The 18,413-nt window shown below is 35.4% G+C and overlaps 1 protein-coding gene and 1 non-coding gene across 2 annotated transcripts; one reads left to right on the top strand and one right to left on the bottom strand.

Annotated features, from left to right (window-relative positions):
- The first annotated feature begins 8,391 nt into the window (after nucleotides 1-8,391).
- LOC145616325 (enolase) lies at nucleotides 8,392-12,744 on the top strand. The gene is made up of 14 exons (XM_081671025.1): nucleotides 8,392-8,551; nucleotides 9,638-9,701; nucleotides 9,840-9,952; nucleotides 10,137-10,223; nucleotides 10,394-10,474; nucleotides 10,562-10,744; nucleotides 10,847-10,921; nucleotides 11,015-11,155; nucleotides 11,283-11,477; nucleotides 11,582-11,632; nucleotides 11,938-12,026; nucleotides 12,113-12,164; nucleotides 12,256-12,312; nucleotides 12,502-12,744. Exons 1-14 carry the CDS (start codon nucleotides 8,486-8,488, stop codon nucleotides 12,580-12,582), a joined length of 1,335 nt encoding a protein of 444 aa, XP_081527151.1. The 5' UTR covers nucleotides 8,392-8,485; the 3' UTR covers nucleotides 12,583-12,744.
- A 5,533-nt stretch (nucleotides 12,745-18,277) lies between these two features.
- Nucleotides 18,278-18,360, bottom strand: TRNAL-UAA (transfer RNA leucine (anticodon UAA)). The gene has a single exon. It is a non-coding gene; the product is annotated as a tRNA-Leu (tRNA).
- Nucleotides 18,361-18,413: the final 53 nt, after the last annotated feature.

The following is an 18,413-nucleotide window of genomic DNA, read 5'->3' on the forward strand; positions in this document are numbered from 1 at the left end:
CCCCCTCTTCATTCCTTATAAGTTTCATTGCTGACTTCATAGAGAAACCACCATTCGGAGTCCCATTCCAGAAAATGCTATCTACCTCATCTTCATCCTCAACAAGTTCGAAAGCTTGAATTTGTTGCAATACAGTTGCTGGAAGATAATCCGCAAATAACTCAATTTTCCAACCACGGTTAGAGTCCCACATCTCAAACACCTTGACATCTCTCGATTCAATTGGAGGGTCTGTAATGACTTGATCAATCAGGGGAGTCGAATTAACCCATCGATGCAGCCAAAAATCTGTAGCCCGGCCATTACCAATTGCCATATTAATACCTTTCCGTAGGACATCGATATTTTCCACAATTCCTTTCCAAGCATTCGACGAGTCCGCTTTAGGTTTGAACATATCAATATCGCACCTTCCTTCGCAATACTTATGTCTTAAAACCCTCGACCACAAGGAGTTGGGTTCCGTGAGCACCCTCCACCCCAATTTTGACAAGAAAGCCGCGTTAGCTTGCCTCATCAAACGGAAGCCTAGTCCACCTTCTTCTCGTGGTTTAGCAATAGAATTCCACGCAACCAAATGAATTTTACGCTTTTCTGCCGTGCTCCCCCATATGAAATTCCTAGTTTTTTTGTCAAGCTCATCACAAACACCACGTGGGACTCGTGTAGATTGCATTGTATAATATGGCATAGAGGCTAAGGAAGCTTGTGCTAAAGTCACCCTCCCAGCAAGCGAGAGCGTTTTAGCTTGCCAATTCCCTAATTTCATATCCACCTTCTCGACGAGATGTTGATAGCTGGCTTTGGTAACCCTTCCATTAATCGTAGGAACTCCCAAATACGTACCAAAATCCTCAGTGGATTCCATACCCAAACACTGACAGATTGATTCTCGAACATCAAGGTTAGTATTCGGGGAGAAATAAACTCTTGATTTCTCTTTGCTCACCTTACTTCCAGACGCACTGCAAAATTTATTCAAGCATTGATTCATTAAATTCGCTTGCTCCAAGTTTGCTTCACAAAACAAGATTAGATCGTCTGCAAAAGCAAGGTTTGTAATCGGAGGGCCCCTCTACTAGCCCTAACCGGCTTCCACGCACCAAACCTTACTTCCCTATCAATTAAATGCGCCAATAGTTCCATACAAATTACATAAATGTACGGAGATAGAGGTTCGCCTTGCCTTATTCCACGCGAAGGAAGAAATTTTTCAGTTGGCTCTCCATTCCACAAAATGCTCAATTTGGCAGAATTAATACAAAGCATGACAAGATCAATTAAATGTTGCGGTAATCTCAATTCAAGAAGCGATTCCCTAATGAAATTCCATCTTAGTCTATCGTAGGCCTTCTCAAAATCTATTTTTACCGCCATAAACCCAACTTTTCCTTGCTTTCTCCTCATAGTATGCAGCATCTCTTGCACAATAACAATATTGTCGTGATTTGGCGCTTAGGAACAAAGCTACATTGAGTAGGGGAAATCAAGTTTGGAAGGAGGGGCTTCAACCGATTCACCAAAACTTTTGTTACCACTTTGTAAGTGATATTGCACAACCCAATTGGCCGAAAATGTTTTGCTTGTTGTGGGACATCAATCTTAGGAATTAACACTAAGAACGCATCATTAAATCCTTCCGGAAAATCTCTTCCTTCAAGCACATCCATCGCCATTCCCACCAAACTCGGGTGAACTAAATCCCAATAATTCTGATAAAAAAATGGTTGAAAACCATCGGGCCTCGGGGCTTTATAAGGTTCCATGCTTGACAAAGCCTCCCAAACTTCACATTTAGCATAAGGTCTGTTAATGGTCTCCCAGTCAGAACTCGAAATAGAAGGAAAGTAATCAAGCAGCAAACCTCTTCCAGAATTAGAGAAATCCTCTTCAGTAAATAAGCTCTGCCAATAATCTAGCACAAGACCCCTGACTTCAGCCGAATCAGTGACCCAATCTCCCTCTGCATTCTATAGAGTCTCAATACGATTCCTCTTTCGACGGATGATAGTAGACAAGTGAAAATAACGTGTATTCCTATCACCATCACAGATAGCATCCGCCCTCGATTTTTGAAACCAAAAAGTTTCCTCTTGATCAAGAACATTATTCATCTCTTCCTTGAGCTTAGTCTCGAGCTTCAATAAATGCCGAGGTCCTTCAGTCGAAAGCGATCTCTGAATCCCTTCTAATCTTGCCCACAATTCAGATTTCTTCTTGAAAATATTGCGGAAAACATCACGATTCCACTTATTCAATTGATCAGCAAAAATTGGCAGAAACGAATGTAGAGGCAATTCATTGTTCCACGATGCTTCTACAAACTCATCGAACTTCTTATGGTGAATCCATGCTGCTTGAAATCTAAAAGGCTTTAGAGCCTTAGGAATAGGGGCAAATCCATTCGTGCTAATGATAATAGGGCAATGATCCGAGGCAATTCTTGCTAAGTTGCGAACTGACCCTTCAGGAAATCTAAGGCGCCAATCCTCGTTAGCCATACCCCTATCTAGTCTAGCAGACTTGTATGTAGCAGCCGAAAGTCCTCTGCTCCAAGTATGCTCCGGTCCCGAGCATCCTAAGTCAATTAAATTCATCCCATCCACCCATGACTTAAAGTCATTGCATCTTTTGACCATCTCAGCACCTCCTACGCCTGATCTCTCAGACATATGTAGTGTATCATTAAAATCTCCAGCTACCAACCAAGGACCATTAAACGAGTGTTTTAACCTTTCCAATTCACCCCACAATTCCTTTCTAATGGTGGAATCAGGGCTAGCATAGATAGCAGAGAAAACCCAAGGCTCCTCACCTCGTTTCACTATTTCTACAGTAATATGCTGAGTATGATCCTCTAACACTGTCACCTCTACTATCTCCTCCCTCCAAAAAATCCATATACCCCCACTAAAACCTTGAGCATCCACACGAGTTTGTCCTGAAATCCCAATTCTATCACTAATTTTCTGAGCTTGATCACCCCTAATATGAGTTTCAACCAAAGCTAGAACAGTTGGATCATTGATTCTAATTAGCTCCTTAATCGCAGCTAATTTACTTCCCGCTCCCTGGACATTCCATATCATGATTTTTATCGACATATTAAACGCTTGGAAGGAAGGGAAACGGTCATAGGGTAGAGCAGGCACCCTATTCAAAAGCCCTAGATACGCTTCCCGTAGCGCATACATAGGACCCTTGGTTCTCAATGGGATATCTATCGTTGCCATCATCTCCGGTCTGCTGTGGATTGGTGGCAGGAACGTACTCACTTGGAGTTCGGCTTTGTTCGCTACCGGATGAATCTTGATGCATGTCGGACCGTCCATCTGGTAGTCTATGAACGCTGAATAAGCTGGAGGGGCTAATGTTTTCAGGGTTATCGGAATTTGAGGGTAATTCATGATGACCAAAGAATGCTGCACCTTCTAGACTCTCTGAATTGCTATGATTTCTTAAAGCCGAAGGAGTCTAAGAAGCGATTTCGAAGATAGGCTGGTGTATATTCTGGGAAATAGATGGAACACTATTTCCTCGATCAATATTGCGTGGGTCCAAAGGGTCAATATTTTCCTTATTTCTCAAAAAATTTAATTGAGAATTGGAAATTGGCAGGGGGTCCAAATCTTTATGAAAAGATTTATTTTACACAATATTATCTTTATTCTTTCCCTCTATATTCTCACTAATTTGCCTAGGAATATTTTCTTTCCTCAAAGATAGACCCAAATCAACTGTTGATTGACTCTCAAGATCCACTTCCATCCCAACTTGGGGATTTGCCATACCAGAATTATCTTTATTACTCAAATTATCATCATCTCCTAAATTAATTACCTTATCATTATTGACACTATCCAATGAAATCATATCCTCATCATTTCCTAAAATAGCTTTATTCTGTTGCTGGACAATATCTGTCATTTCCATATCTTTCTCAACCTCCAAGACATTGAACCTTGACCCAGTTCCTGGACCCTGCTTTGAACCCAAGCCATCCTGGCTCTTACTCGGACCACCACCTTGTTTAACTCTGTAAACATTCTCTGCATTCACCTTCGCCTTTTGTTTGCTATCCTGAGCTTTCACCTGCTCCACTGGTTTACTGCCAGTGGCCTTCGATCTAGTATTGTACTTGCGCGTAGTCTTCTGAACAAGCATCCATGGCCCATATCTGTCTTGCTCCTCAGGTCTTGGTCTTTGTACCTCATCTCTAACCACTTCCAGAGAATTTTTCCGCAGAACTTGCTCACCATTTTCATCATGAACAACTTCAAGAGTACAATCCTGATCCTTATGACCAAGTTTTCCACACCGGAAACAAATTAGCTTCAATCCTTCATATTGGACTCTCCAAACCTTTCCATTCAATCTGAATTTAGATAACAAAGGCTTAGATAAATCCACTTCAATACTAAAGCGCACATATTGTCCCCTGCTCATTTCCTCTGTATTACGGTCAATGCTAATAACCTTTCCAATACTAGAACCAATTTTATGCAAAAATTGTTTATCGAAATACTCTACAGAGAGCTGTGGAATTCGCACCCAAGCAGTTAAAAACCTAATTGGCGTTTCATCCGCAACAAAATTGGACTAAGCTATTTGTGTAGTAAGTGTGTGTAGTGGTTCAGGCATTGCATTGGATGTCACCTTCTTTTTTGTTTTTTTTGTTTTTTTTACATCATATGCATTTATATTTTAATCTTGTAAAAAATAAATGAATTATATTACCTCTAATTTACTTAATAAATGAAAGGAATATTATAATATTATGTGAAACTTGAAACATTAATAATAGTTGGTTGAGATGGTAAATAGTACTGTATTACCTATATATATTGGAGGTTATGGGTTCGAATTTTGTTGAAAGCATATTATATTTTGTTAAATGAAGTGGCTAGCTTACGTTGCGCATATACGTTGGTTGATGACGTGACATTGTAACATAGACACACATTTGAAGAGTGACATGTGGCACCGTTCCTTTTAAAGGAACGCCTTTTAATATATAGTATAGATTAGGTGGCTTACTGGTAAGCTGATCGATACCCTGGGCGTCCCTGGCTAGAATGCCTAGAAGTGTTCAAAGATCAATTTAGACTGAAAAATGGGTCGCATCGGATTGAAGAAAAGTCTAATCCGTTTTGGATCCGATCTGTTTATAGTTTAGGAAATTTTTACAAAAAATCACCTTTTATAGGCATTTTTTTGCACGAAACCACCTTATAAATTTTTTTTTTTTGCAAAGACACACCTTAATCAAATTTTTTTTTGCAAAACCATACCTTTATGCCGGAAAATAGAGTCAAACCCTATTTTCCGGCGTTGATTACGCCATTTGCACCCACAAAACTCACAGTGGAGGGGGAGAAGGGTGGCTAGAGCTATAGAGGAGGATTTAGGGTGGTCAACGTCGTTAAACGGGTGTGTTTAGGGTGGTCAATGCCGTAAAAGGGGGTGTGTTTATGCTGGTCAACGCCATGAATGGGTGGTTTTGTGGGTGGGGCTTAGGAGGGAGGTGGTTTCGTGGGTGGGGCTGGGGAGAGAGGTGGTTTCGTGGGTAGATTGGGGTAGTCAACGCCGGAAAATGGGGTCAAACCTCATTTTCCGACAAAAAGGTATTGATTTGCAAAAAAAATTTTGATTAGTGTGTCATTGCAAAAAAAAATTTATAAGGTAGTTTCTTGCAAAAAATTGCTTATAAAAGGTGATTTTTTTGCAAAATTTCTTATAGTTTAAGTTGAATTAAAACTCGTATACTAGTATAATTAATTTTCTCCTTGAATACGTTGGCCACTTTAATATCAGTTTTATATTATTTTTTAAATATAGTGAAAAAAAATTCTAAAATTGACTCAAATTGATTTTAATCTTCAAATTTGTTTAAGTTTGGATCAGTGAAAAACCCTCATATCTTAAAAAAATTCCCTCGTATCAAATTTTCTTCAATAATTAATTAAAGGGTCAAAAATGACGAGGGACACCAATTATTACCAGATGGCGTCTGTATAATGACTTAATTTCTTAAAGAATTCAATAATTTGCTTTTAATAATGTTTGTGGATCTCTTAATCAGCTGACTACTTTCACATTAATAATGGCATTATTCTTTTCTGATTGCGAAAGCAGTTTGCATAATTTTATCAAAAGCAGGCAATTTTATATATATATTTTTTTTTTAAAGTATTCGAAGACACTTGTTGAAAATACCGTATTGTTATAGTTGATTTAATTAATTCAAAGCTCTAAACCACTATGGCATATTGGCATGGACATGGCAACACCATATTCTCTTACGCTGCATTGCACGCTTTAATCAAATGATTAATACAAGTGCATGTTAGTTTATAAATGTCGTTTTCCATAGGAGTATGTTTATTTAATTAAACTTTAATAAAAGAGAAAATTAATGGGACAAACTCGAAGGGAGAACCTAAAAAGAAAAGTAAAGTTTATTTAAGGGACAAAGAGAATAGTGAATGAATAATGGCTATTACCCAAGCTATACTTGTTCTAAAATTTAATGAAAATGTTTGCTTTATCCTTTCATATGAGAGTTTTTTTGGGTGGTGATTACCTTACCCTCACCATCCCCTTTTAAAGGGTCTTGCATGATCACAAACTCGAGTCAAATTAATCAACGTGTGATTTTGCCACAACAGAGCCACCTCCTTACATACCATGATACCAAAATAAAGGAAAAATGAATACAAACTTTTCTAACTAATTAAATTCAACTTAATAGTTCCATGACAAAGCCTCTTCTTTACCCTACCCATAAAAGGGGAAAAAATAAATATTAACTTTTCTAAATTGAGTTGTCTACTTAATAATTCATACTCTCTTTGTTTCTAATAAATGCAACCATAAGTTTAGCACATAGTTTATAGGATATTAAAGAGTTAGGACCAAACCAACCCTCCTTGTGTCTTGTTAGGACTAAAGCGAGTATTTTAATATAAAGAATACTATAGAAAACTATAATTATGATTGACTTTACTCCAATTGTTTTGTCACATTGTCTCATCACAAATAATATCTCTTTGTTGCAAATAATATGAAACGGAGGTAATATATTGGTTTTGACATTTATTATAACCCATACATTTAGGTGATAAGTTGTTAATTTACAGTAGCATTACTCGTATTTGAAAATCAAATTTTAAGTTGCTAGAAAATTAGTTAGGATGTTTAATTTTATTCGTAAAGTAGACTTGATGAAAGATATTATAATATCTATTGTTGAATGTGAGAGAGTATAAAACCCTAATAATTTTATTGCAAAAAAATTAGTATGTAGTGATACAATAATATTGGGGTCTTTTCTAAAATAGAGTGTCAATATAATCCTAAATTAATGATTAGAGCACCATTCTTTTTACATGAACTTATATAAATTAAACTAATTTAATTAGAGCTAATTGAAGCATATCATCCCTAATTTCACCCATGTTCACTTCAAAGGTGGTTATAAGCCATGTCGGGTCGTGCCTCGTGTTGAGCCCACGGGCTTTAGGGTTCACTAGGATCGGCCATGAGCTACATGGCATGCGAAATTTTCAAAACGTTGCTCCATGCAAAGCCCAAAACCACGTGCAGTGTCATCGTATCGGTCGGTGCTTGTTTGCGTCCCTAAGCAAGATTTCATTAAAAGCTTTGTCATGTCATCAGATTGTGCCTTGTCGTTCTTCACTAAACAAAGAAGGCTTAAGTAAGTCAGGTCCATATTCAATTCATAGTTCAACATGTATCATACTGGCTTAAATCAAGTCAAAAATAGTTAAAGCAATTTTGTGAGCAAGATCTTAAAACCCAAAATTTCCTTTGAAAAATGAGGTCATAATGTGAAAAACCCCACCAATCACCATGCAAAAAAACAAAAGGAATAAGAAAATTCCAAATTAAATTCATCTCATAAAAATTTCTTGAGGAACAATTAACCAATCTTAGACGTACATAAACCAACGGTCACGATCAATCAAAAGCTAAAATCTATAATCTATAATCCTATAATCTATAATCTATATATATATATAAATGAGAGTTTTTTCCCGAGTTTTTAGAGAGCCACGTAGGAATTAATTTTCTTAGCGCGCCATGTAGGATTATAAATCTTAGTAATAGCCAATTAAATAAGAGATTATTAATTTCTTTTAAAATTAAATAATTCAAATGCCATGTAAGCAAAATTGACCAATGAGATTTTTAAGTTTAAAATAATTAAATATTAAATATTATCTTTTAATATTATGAATACAAAAAAAAAAAAAAAAAAAAAAAATTCAAACAAACCGTGCATCGCACAGGCTTCATCTGGTAGTTCTGATAGACGAACACTCCTTCCTCTACTGAGTTGGGCTTTATAAAAGGTGTCTCCTTCTCAACATCTCTACCCACTTTCTCTCTCCTCTCCACCAACCAACCGTCTTCTTCCTCTCTCTCACTCTCAGTTTTCTCACAGATCGACTAATTTTCAGCCATGGTTACCATCAAGTCCATCAAAGCTAGGCAGATCTTTGACAGCCGTGGTAATCCTACCGTTGAGGTATCCTCTTTCTCTATTTTCTTCTTTTTTTTTTCTCCTTTTTTTCTACCTCGTTATCATCGATAATCATCGGAATTCGATCTGTTAATCGATGTTTGATTTTGGTTAATCTGACGTTTTTCGTGATTATATTTGCATAAATTCGTCTGTTTTTAATTGATTTGTTTTCTGGTGTTGTTTGTTGTGTTATTGCTACTGAAAACTGAAGTGATGAATTTGAATTGGAATTTGAATTTGTTGTGATGCAATTTGAGTTAAGAAATTGGATTTTGCTTCTAATTTAGTTCGATTTATCATCATTGTTGTTTAATCGACGTAATATTTCATTATATCCATAATCGACGTGATATTTCGCATTAAATGAGTGTTTTCATAATTTTCAGCAAGTTTTAACTGTATTTTGAATTCTAGATTAAAATTTTTGTAAATATGATTAAAAAAAATAAAAATTGACCGTGTTTGTTGTATAAATTGTTGAAATGATTTGTTGATTGGTTAAAAAAATTCAACGAGGTGTTATTGTTTGAGATACAGAGTAAAGGTGGAATATTTTGTTTATTGTTATTATTTGACTGAAATTTTTGTTGAATTGACTAAGATTACATTTATGTTTGTATTATTATTGCTACTAGTATGATCTACTGATAGTTTTATTTTGATATTGGTTGAAGTACAGAGTGAAAAGTTTTGTGCCCCTGATTTATGGATTAACATATTGTATAATCATTACTCGTATGTTTCCATAATCGACGCAATAATTTGCTTTAAGTGATATAATTTGAAAATTTTATTCAAGTTTTAAGCTGATTTTTGGACTGAAGTTTTCAGAGTGGTTGAGATTACATCATTTACATGTATTTTAGTGTTATTTTAGCTTCTCAAATGAATGCATAAGAGTGGTTAAGGGGTAAAACAAATGATTGTAGTCTTTGATTGAGTCATGCTTCGAGCTGTTATATGACATTCTTTTGCTGACCTATTCAAGTGAATTGTTTCTAAAGACTGAAGTTAGATGGTGAGTTAACTTAATGAATTTTAAGTGATTGGTTTGTTGACTTATGTTGTATGGATATATTTTTTGTGAAGGCTGATATTCATCTAGATGACGGAACCTTTGCCAGAGCTGCTGTTCCAAGTGGTGCTTCCACTGGTGAGTTCTCCGCTCTATAACTGCGGCTTCTTAAAGTTAAATTACCAGTTGTAGAATCAATAAATTGTATTGCTAGCTGATTGATTATCGTTTTCAAAGTTATACATGTTTTAACAACTTATGCTTGTGAATTATCAGGAGTCTACGAAGCCCTTGAACTCAGGGATGGAGGTAAAGACTACATGGGAAAGGGTGTTTCCAAGGCTGTTCAAAATGTGAATGAGATTATTGGCCCTGCTTTGGTTGGCAAGGTATGTTTAACGATGAGAACCTATTGCTGTTCAATCTTCACTTTATTATTGAACTCAGTAAAAAAGTTTTTGGATGAAATCTTGGATTGATTGTCTTACAAAACAGTACTTTGTATTCTACTGTATTTCGTTTCAGGCTCATTTATGTTGATTTATACTAATAATTCTCAATTTCATCATATAGGACCCAACCGCACAGACTGACATTGACAACTTCATGGTTCAACAACTTGATGGAACTGTCAACGAATGGGGTTGGTGCAAACAAAAGGTTTTTACTCAATCTTATTCTTGTATGGTTTGCTGTTTTGTGGGGTGCAAGTAGGACCCATGTTGAGAGTTAGGATTGGGTCATCTTCTCAAAGATTAGCATTTGTTTCTTTAATGTGCTTGATTTCCTTCATAGCTTCTTTCCTAATTGAAACGTTTTGCCGCTGGCAGTTGGGAGCAAATGCCATCTTGGCTGTTTCTCTTGCTGTCTGCAAGGCTGGAGCCCAGGCCAAGAAAATTCCTCTATACCAGGTACAATGATTAGTTCTTTGGCAGTACAGTACATTTTCCTATTGATTTTCTGATAGTGTGCTAACATTCTTTCTGCTCCGATTTCAGCACATTGCAGAGATTGCTGGTAACCCTCAGATGGTTTTGCCAGTCCCCGCCTTCAATGTCATCAATGGTGGATCTCATGCCGGAAACAAGCTTGCAATGCAGGAGTTCATGATTCTGCCTACTGGAGCTTCCTCATTCAAGGAGGCAATGAAGATGGGTAGTGAAGTGTACCACCACTTGAAGGTAGTATATATATACCTTATCTAATGCAGTAATGCATCATACTTTTAACCTCTGCCTTAGCTCTAAATACTTATTTCCTTTTTCCCGTTTATGTGAATCCAGAGTGTGATCAAGAAGAAGTATGGTCAAGATGCAACCAATGTTGGTGATGAGGGTGGCTTTGCTCCTAACATCCAGGTGACCAACAACATTCAGTATCTAGTCCATCCACAAACCAGTGTATATATGTTTGTAGGGCTATTTATTCATGTATTACCTTTGCATTTACAGGAGAACAAGGAGGGTCTTGAATTGCTAAAGACTGCCATTGAGAAGGCTGGATACACAGGCAAGGTGGTCATTGGAATGGATGTTGCTGCATCTGAGTTCTACAACGAGGACAAGACCTATGACCTAAACTTTAAGGAAGAGGTATGCTTTTGTTAGTTTGATTTTGTAAAGATTGATAACATAATGGACTAGTTTGTAGGCTTTATTCCCTATCTGAAGTTTTTTAGATCCTTGTCTTGAAATGCTGATCGCTTTGATTATATTGCAGAACAATGACGGATCAAAAAAGATCTCTGGGGTTGCCCTTAAGGATCTTTACAAGTCATTCACATCCGAATACCCCATTGTATCAATTGAAGATCCCTTTGACCAAGATGACTGGGAGCACTATGCCAAGATGACCGCAGAAGTGGGAGAGCAAGTACAAATTGTTGGAGATGATCTTTTGGTCACCAACCCTAAGGTTAGCATGATTGCACTCTTGACTGCTAGAATTTCGTATTGTAGGATTAGCTGAAGCCGCCTAGTTTAGTCCTTATTTAACCAAATAATATTCAATCTTTGCAGAGGGTTGAGAAGGCCATCAATGAAAAGTCCTGCAATGCTCTTCTTCTAAAGGTATGCTGATACCCTTCCATACTTTTTCTGTAATTAAGCTTATTGTATTTGTTCTATCAATTATGGAACCATGTACCAACAAAGTGTTGGCTCACTTGTTAAGGTTCCTCAAATTTTAGAGGTTTGAGGTTCGAATCCTACCAAGTGAGGGTGCTTGGGGTAGGGAATTCAACTCCTTAAACTCTTTTCTACTCCAAGTGCCTGTGCCGCAATCACTAGACCAAATAACTGAGATCTCTCTTACCATTCGAAAAGAAAAAAGTTATAAAACCATGTAATTGACCCTTTATTTCATTTTGGTCCAGGTTAACCAAATCGGATCCGTGACTGAGAGTATTGAGGCTGTGAAGATGTCCAAGCGTGCTGGGTGGGGAGTGATGACCAGCCACCGCAGGTTTGTGTATAAACAATTAAACATGTCCATATTCTTCTGCAACATTTTGAATGGTTGATCTAATGATTTGCTTTCCTTGGCTGCAGTGGTGAAACCGAAGATACTTTCATTGCTGACCTTGCTGTTGGTCTTTCTACGGTATTACACTTGTGCTACTTTTGAGAACTTTATAGAGTCAATATGCTGTTCTCGTCATGACATGTTTCCTATTTGATTCTTTTGTCAACAGGGTCAGATCAAGACCGGAGCTCCATGTAGATCTGAGCGCCTTGCCAAATACAACCAGGTCAGTTGTAGCCCCTATATTTTACCAATGCCATACACACTTGTTTACGGATGTGTTTCTACTTAGGTAACTTTAGGTAGTTTGGGGAGCGAGACATGAGCAGTTTTGATACAGCATGAAACAACGGGTGGGGTTTTTGGGGGAAAGATTTATTGATGTGCTCTAATGCGCCATCTTTGATGTGTACAGCTTTTGCGTATTGAAGAGGAGCTTGGTAACAAAGCTATTTATGCCGGAGCTAACTTCCGTGTGCCTGTTAAACCCTACTAAGGAGTAGAATTTGCAGTCAAGAGAGTTACTGGTTTTTGAGAAAGAAGCTTTGTTTACTATCCGTTAATAACAGACCAGAGCCTAGAGTGTTGCGGAGCAACTTTGTTGTTAAAAGTTTTGTTAAGAGCTTTAACACTAATTAGCGTTAAATGTTTTGGAATCTGGCGGTTGCTTTGTTTATGGTTTTTGATTTCATCTAGTGAATGAATGTTTAGCTTGAGTCTTGTTAATGATCTTTGCATAGCTCAAGTTTGCTGCCCGCCCTTCCCATGAATTGATAGGGTCATGTTATGTTTAAGATGCTTTTCCCCTTTGCTTAACAGTGAGTGACATTGTGAATAACATGACCACCTCGGAATGCAAAAGGCGCGACACATAGCAAATGCATCTTTGATGCCCTCCTAACAGATGAGCAAAACATTACTTATAAAGATACGTTGCACCAGCGTGTCTCATATGTCGGTAATTAATTAAAGTATGCATGCATCATATAGACTATACACTAAAGCTTTGTTTGGATAGTAAAGAAGGAAAAGAAGGGGAGGAAAATGGAGGAAGGGAAGGGAAAAGAAAGGGAGGGGAAGGTGAGCTCTATTTTCCCTTTAAATTTCTCAAATTTTGGAGAGATTATGCTTATTAAGGAGAGGGAAAATGGGTCACTCCCTCTCCTTCCTTTATCCTCCTCCATTTCTCTTTTCTTCTTTTCCTTCCATTTCTTCCTATTCAAATACAGGGCCTGTATAATTCAGTTCAGCTTAGCTCCAATCAGTTCAGCTCAGTTTAATTCTAATCAGTTCAGTTTAGTTCCTAATTTCCTTCTGTCATAAAATATTCATTTCAACTCTATTCAGTTCAGTTCAGTTTGCTCCAATTAGGTCAGGTCAGTTCAGCTTTAATCAGTTCAGCTCAGCTCAGTAAATGTGAACAGGCCCAAAGTGTAATTCTTATAGGCGATTACTTATTACACGGGTTGCTTGTTTAGTATTTAGAGGGTTAAATATGTAGAATCTATCTATAAATATGCTAAAATAGAGGGCACTAAAAAAAATAGCTCCACGTGTCACTTTCTTATGCAAAATTTTCTTGCCCTTTTCCGCTATCTTAATTAAAGCAATTTATTCACTTTATAATCTAAGATCTTCTATTTCCTTTAAATATTACGTAAACTATAATATATATATATATATATATATATATATATATATATATATATATATATATATATACTAAAATCATATTGATTGATCTTGTATAATATTTTTTGCCAAAAATAATATGATTTTTATTGATTTTTATGTACAAAATATTTTCATTAACCTTAAAAGTAGAAAATTTCACAATATATTTCCACTATATATAATAAAGAATGAAATATATCATAAAATAATATCTTTGACAAAATAGTGAGAAAAGATAATATAAAATAACATAAGATAACAAAATATTTGCATAATCAAATTAATTATCTCAAAAATATTGATAATGAATACTTTGTATGTGTAACTTATGATATAGATACCAAATCTTTCCCCCCCCCAAAAAAAAAAAAAAAAAAAGAAAAAAAAAAACAACCAAATCTAGCTAATTATTTCCCAACATTTAAAAAATTTTCCTTCTCCACATACACTTTTTTTTTTCCTTTAAAGGTAATTGGTCTAAAGTTATCAATAATCATGACACATTGACAAAAAAATATAACTTTTATTCATCTAATGTGATACAATTATTGTCTAATAGTTTAAGATGTATATATATGTACATAATAATTTATTATTATTCTTAAAATAAAAAATCATCATATCAAAAAATTTGTCAAAATTAAATATTATTACACAAGAAAGTTAATTATTATAACTTGAATATAATTTTGATATTAGAATATATATACTAGAATGATGACTATTGATCTTATGTAATATTTTTGCCAATTTAGATATTAATGAAAAAGATAATACGAAGTATGATATAAACTTGTATACTTATGGCCATCGTTTTATTTGTGGGGTCAAACTAAAAAAATATGGCCATCATCTGCTATTTATATACAAATAAAAATTTTCATGTACAAGCTTACTATGATCATTTTAATGTATACTCAGTATTATCCAAACATCAAAAATATCAAATTTACATATTTACATACATTCAAACATGTTTAAAATATTTGGTGAAAATTTAACGTTGGAGATTTCATCACAAACGTAAGTGAATATAACAAAAAACAAAAAGTACAGAGGTAGTATAAAACAAATACTATTAAAATATCAACCCAATAGTAGGGATGACAATTGGGAGGTGCGTGTAACACCCTAGAAATTCCTTTTCTTTAAAATACCTGTTTTGCTCTTTTAAAGACTCAAAATAGGAAAATCTAAGATGATACCGCCATCGTGAAAACAACTAAGGCAATTATCAAAGACACACAACTGAAGACTACCTTTAACACCATCCAAAACAAACCAAACCAAACGACAGTTGTCAAACGAAAACAACCTACAACTTGGAACCATTGTAGGCCCTTAATAAAACCAAATAAAAGTCCCACAAATTAGTCGGCTATCACACAACCAAAACAAAGGAAAGAATCTTGACTCCACTTTTTTATACTCCTTAAATATTATTATATATATATATATATATATATATATATATATAGGATTAGGTATTTTTTACAATTATTAACACAACTTTTTACCCATTGGATACTTCATAATACACATACATCCCCATTCCCTATATATATAGGTGATTTTTTTTTTTTGGGTTTATTTTTTGTGTTTTATTGTTGAAATTTTATTGTTTTATTTTTAAATACATGTATTAGTTTTACATAATCAAACTTAAGAAATTAAAATTAGATTATATAAATAACTATTATAACTCAATTATACTATGTATTATTTTAGTATGTAATTGATCAAAATAATATTAATTTTTCTGGGTTGAAATATGAAGAGGAAAACAATTGACTCTTATTTTAGAAAGCAAAACCTCCTTCTGAAGTAAACATTTAAAACACGTCTCCTAACGTGATTGTCGAAACGAATGTTGATGGAAATCCGGAGACTCTTATAGATGCCTTTTATTCTATGAAACCTAGGAGAGCTTGGAACAGTGATTTTTTTTTTTTTTTTTTTTTTGTAATTCAAATTTTAACATACCTTTTATTTTAATGGTTTATGCTGAATTTTTTTTACCCAGTTATATACGCATTTATGACTTGTCAAGGTATTTTTTTTTACATTATCAATTAGGCTGGCTACCCCATCAAAAAATTTCTAATTACGCCCCTGTTGGTGATGGGACAGAGCTCCAGTGAGTGATAGCGCGGTGGATGGAGGTTGGGGAGGGAGTTTCGTGGGTTTTTTGTAGGGAGGGAGGGGACTTTCAATGGTGGTTCGGGGGGGGGGGGGGAGAATGTGGTTTCAATGATGGTGGCTTGAGGGAGGAGGGCGATGGCGATAACTGGTGAGAATAATGGGCGGCGGGGTAGCTGGGCTGGCGTGCCGGGGGTGGGGGAGGGGAGCTATTGATGGGGGAAGAGAGAGTGGCCAGTGGTGTCGTGGTGAGGGAGGGGTGTACTTTTTTTTGACGAGTTTTTTATTTGTTAATTTACTATAATTAAGCTTTAATTAGGAGTTAATAAAGAATATTAATCAGTTATTCAGGTTCTACGTAAACTATCTCATTTAAAGCAGATACTCCATATAGTTAGCATTATTCAGAAATAATCAAAGGATTGACTTGTTTTTAGCGGATTGCTCAAAGTTTGCATTATTTTTGACAATTTTTCCAATTTTTTTTTTTAAAATTTGTTTTACCACCAGTTTCCATACAAGAATTGTTAAGTGGGGCCATAAAGCCACGTGTCGCTTTGTTATTGTCCAAAAAAGAAAAAATTAAAAAAAGCAATAACAAAAAAAAAATTAAAAAAACCTAAATCTACCCAGCCCCACCACCGCCCCATCACTGCCACCCTCGTCTCCTCCCCTGCCAAGTGCAGTCGCCACCCACCAGCCCACCCACTCCCCAAGCCTAAACCTGACCCACTTGAACCCCCTCCCTTTCTCGCAGTCTTAAACCGCCCTTTAACCACCTAATTGTAGTCGTCCTTCCACAAAAACAACCATGAATTCGGCCATTAATGGTAGAATCAGCCGGTTAAGGTCACTCAATCCCAAAACCGGTCGATTTTAGCCATTAGTGGCCGAAGGGTTACAGTTGGGCGTTTGGCGCTGATGGGGAGGTTTAAGGCTAGGGGAAAAGAGAATGGGAAGGTTCAGGTGGGTCGGGTAAAAGGAGGGGGAGGGAATGCGCCAGCGGCTGCATTGGGTGAGGGTGGAGAAGAAGGTGGCGGAGGTGGGGCTAGGGTAGCTAGGTAATGCTTAAATTTCTTTTTAAAACTAATAAAATGGTGACATGTGTCACTATGGATCCCCACTTAAAGGATTATTTGGACGGAGACCTTTAAGGCCCCGTTCTTTAGAGCTGCTCTGCTGTGCTGAGCCCCGCTCTGCTCAAATCAAATCTGCTTTGCTCTGCTTTGCTCTGCTCAAAAGAAATGTGCTCTGCTCTATTTTCAAATAATAATTAATAATAACAATATTAAAAATTAATATTCACTAATAATAATTAATATTGTATTGATGAAAATAATTTATTATTCTGAATAATTATAATAATTATTAATATTAAAAATAATTATAATAATTATTAATATTAATAATAATTAATATTTATTAATCATAATAATAATTAATGATAATAATTATTAATAATAATATTTAATAATTCAAACTATTAAGAATTAATATTTAATAATATTATTGATTAATAATTTCTAATAATTATAACAATTCTTTCAACATAAATAAATAATAATAATAAAAATTAATAACAATTTCTTTTATAAATATTTGATATTAGAATCACAATGTGTAGAAAAATTTTATGTGGGTATTGATGGTTAGTTCATTGAGTTGAATTATTTTTCAAATCTTTCCATACAATTTAGGAATTAAAAAAAAAAGGTTGTTTTCAAGTAGTACTTTGTATATCATTATTATTTTTAAAGTTAAAATATATGATTAAGACAAATTTATAAGTAAAATCATTATTACTCATTAAATCATTTTATTTTAAAATTTTTGTGAAATAAATATAAGTAAACAATTGTCTTTTTTCTTTCTACTATTAACATATGTTAAATATGGTACACATATGTTTATGTTTTCACTCACCTAAATCAATGTTATATGCACTTAATAATGATGATGATGATAACAACAACAACAACATTAATAATAGTATTAATAATAATGTTGAAATCTGCTCGGCTCGGCTCGGCTCTGTTATCCTAAAATGTGCTTTGTTGACCCCTGCTCTGCTCTGCCAGAAGCTCAAAAGAACAGGGCCGGCGGCTGCATTGGGTGAGGGTGGAGAAGAAGGTGGCGGCGGTGGGGCTAGGGTAGCTGGGTAGTGCTTATATTTCTTTTTAAAACTAATAAAATGGTGTCACGTGTCACTATGGATTCCCACTTAACGGATTATTTGGACGGAGACTTTTAAGTAGTGTAAAATCCAACTTTTAAAATATTTCTAGTGTTAAAATAATTTGTTATTTGGAGGTATTAAAAATCATTTTTAGTCAAAAAAAAAAAAAAAAAAAAAAAAAAAAACCACATATACTTTAATTTGCAAGCTGTGGGGTTCGAACCCACGCGCACTTATGTGCAGAAGATCTTAAGTCTTCCCCCTTAACCACTCGGGCAAACTTGCTTAATTGTTGGTTAAATCCAAAAGCAACTTATATAAATACATATTAATAAATA

Source organism: Chenopodium album, chromosome 26 (genome assembly GCF_948465745.1).
Source record: "Chenopodium album chromosome 26, dcCheAlbu1.1, whole genome shotgun sequence".
Lineage (NCBI taxonomy): Eukaryota > Viridiplantae > Streptophyta > Magnoliopsida > Caryophyllales > Amaranthaceae > Chenopodium > Chenopodium album.

What these genes read in the sequence shown, in the direction of transcription:
- LOC145616325 (XM_081671025.1), top strand. Translation starts at nt 8,486, where the DNA reads ATGGTTACCATCAAGTCCATCAAAGCTAGGCAGATCTTTGACAGCCGT. An exon ending in TTTTGGTCACCAACCCTAAG is followed by an intron (nt 11,478 to 11,581) that starts GTTAGCATGATT and finishes CAATCTTTGCAG; the next exon opens with AGGGTTGAGAAGGCCATCAA. An exon ending in GTGATGACCAGCCACCGCAG is followed by an intron (nt 12,027 to 12,112) that starts GTTTGTGTATAA and finishes CCTTGGCTGCAG; the next exon opens with TGGTGAAACCGAAGATACTT.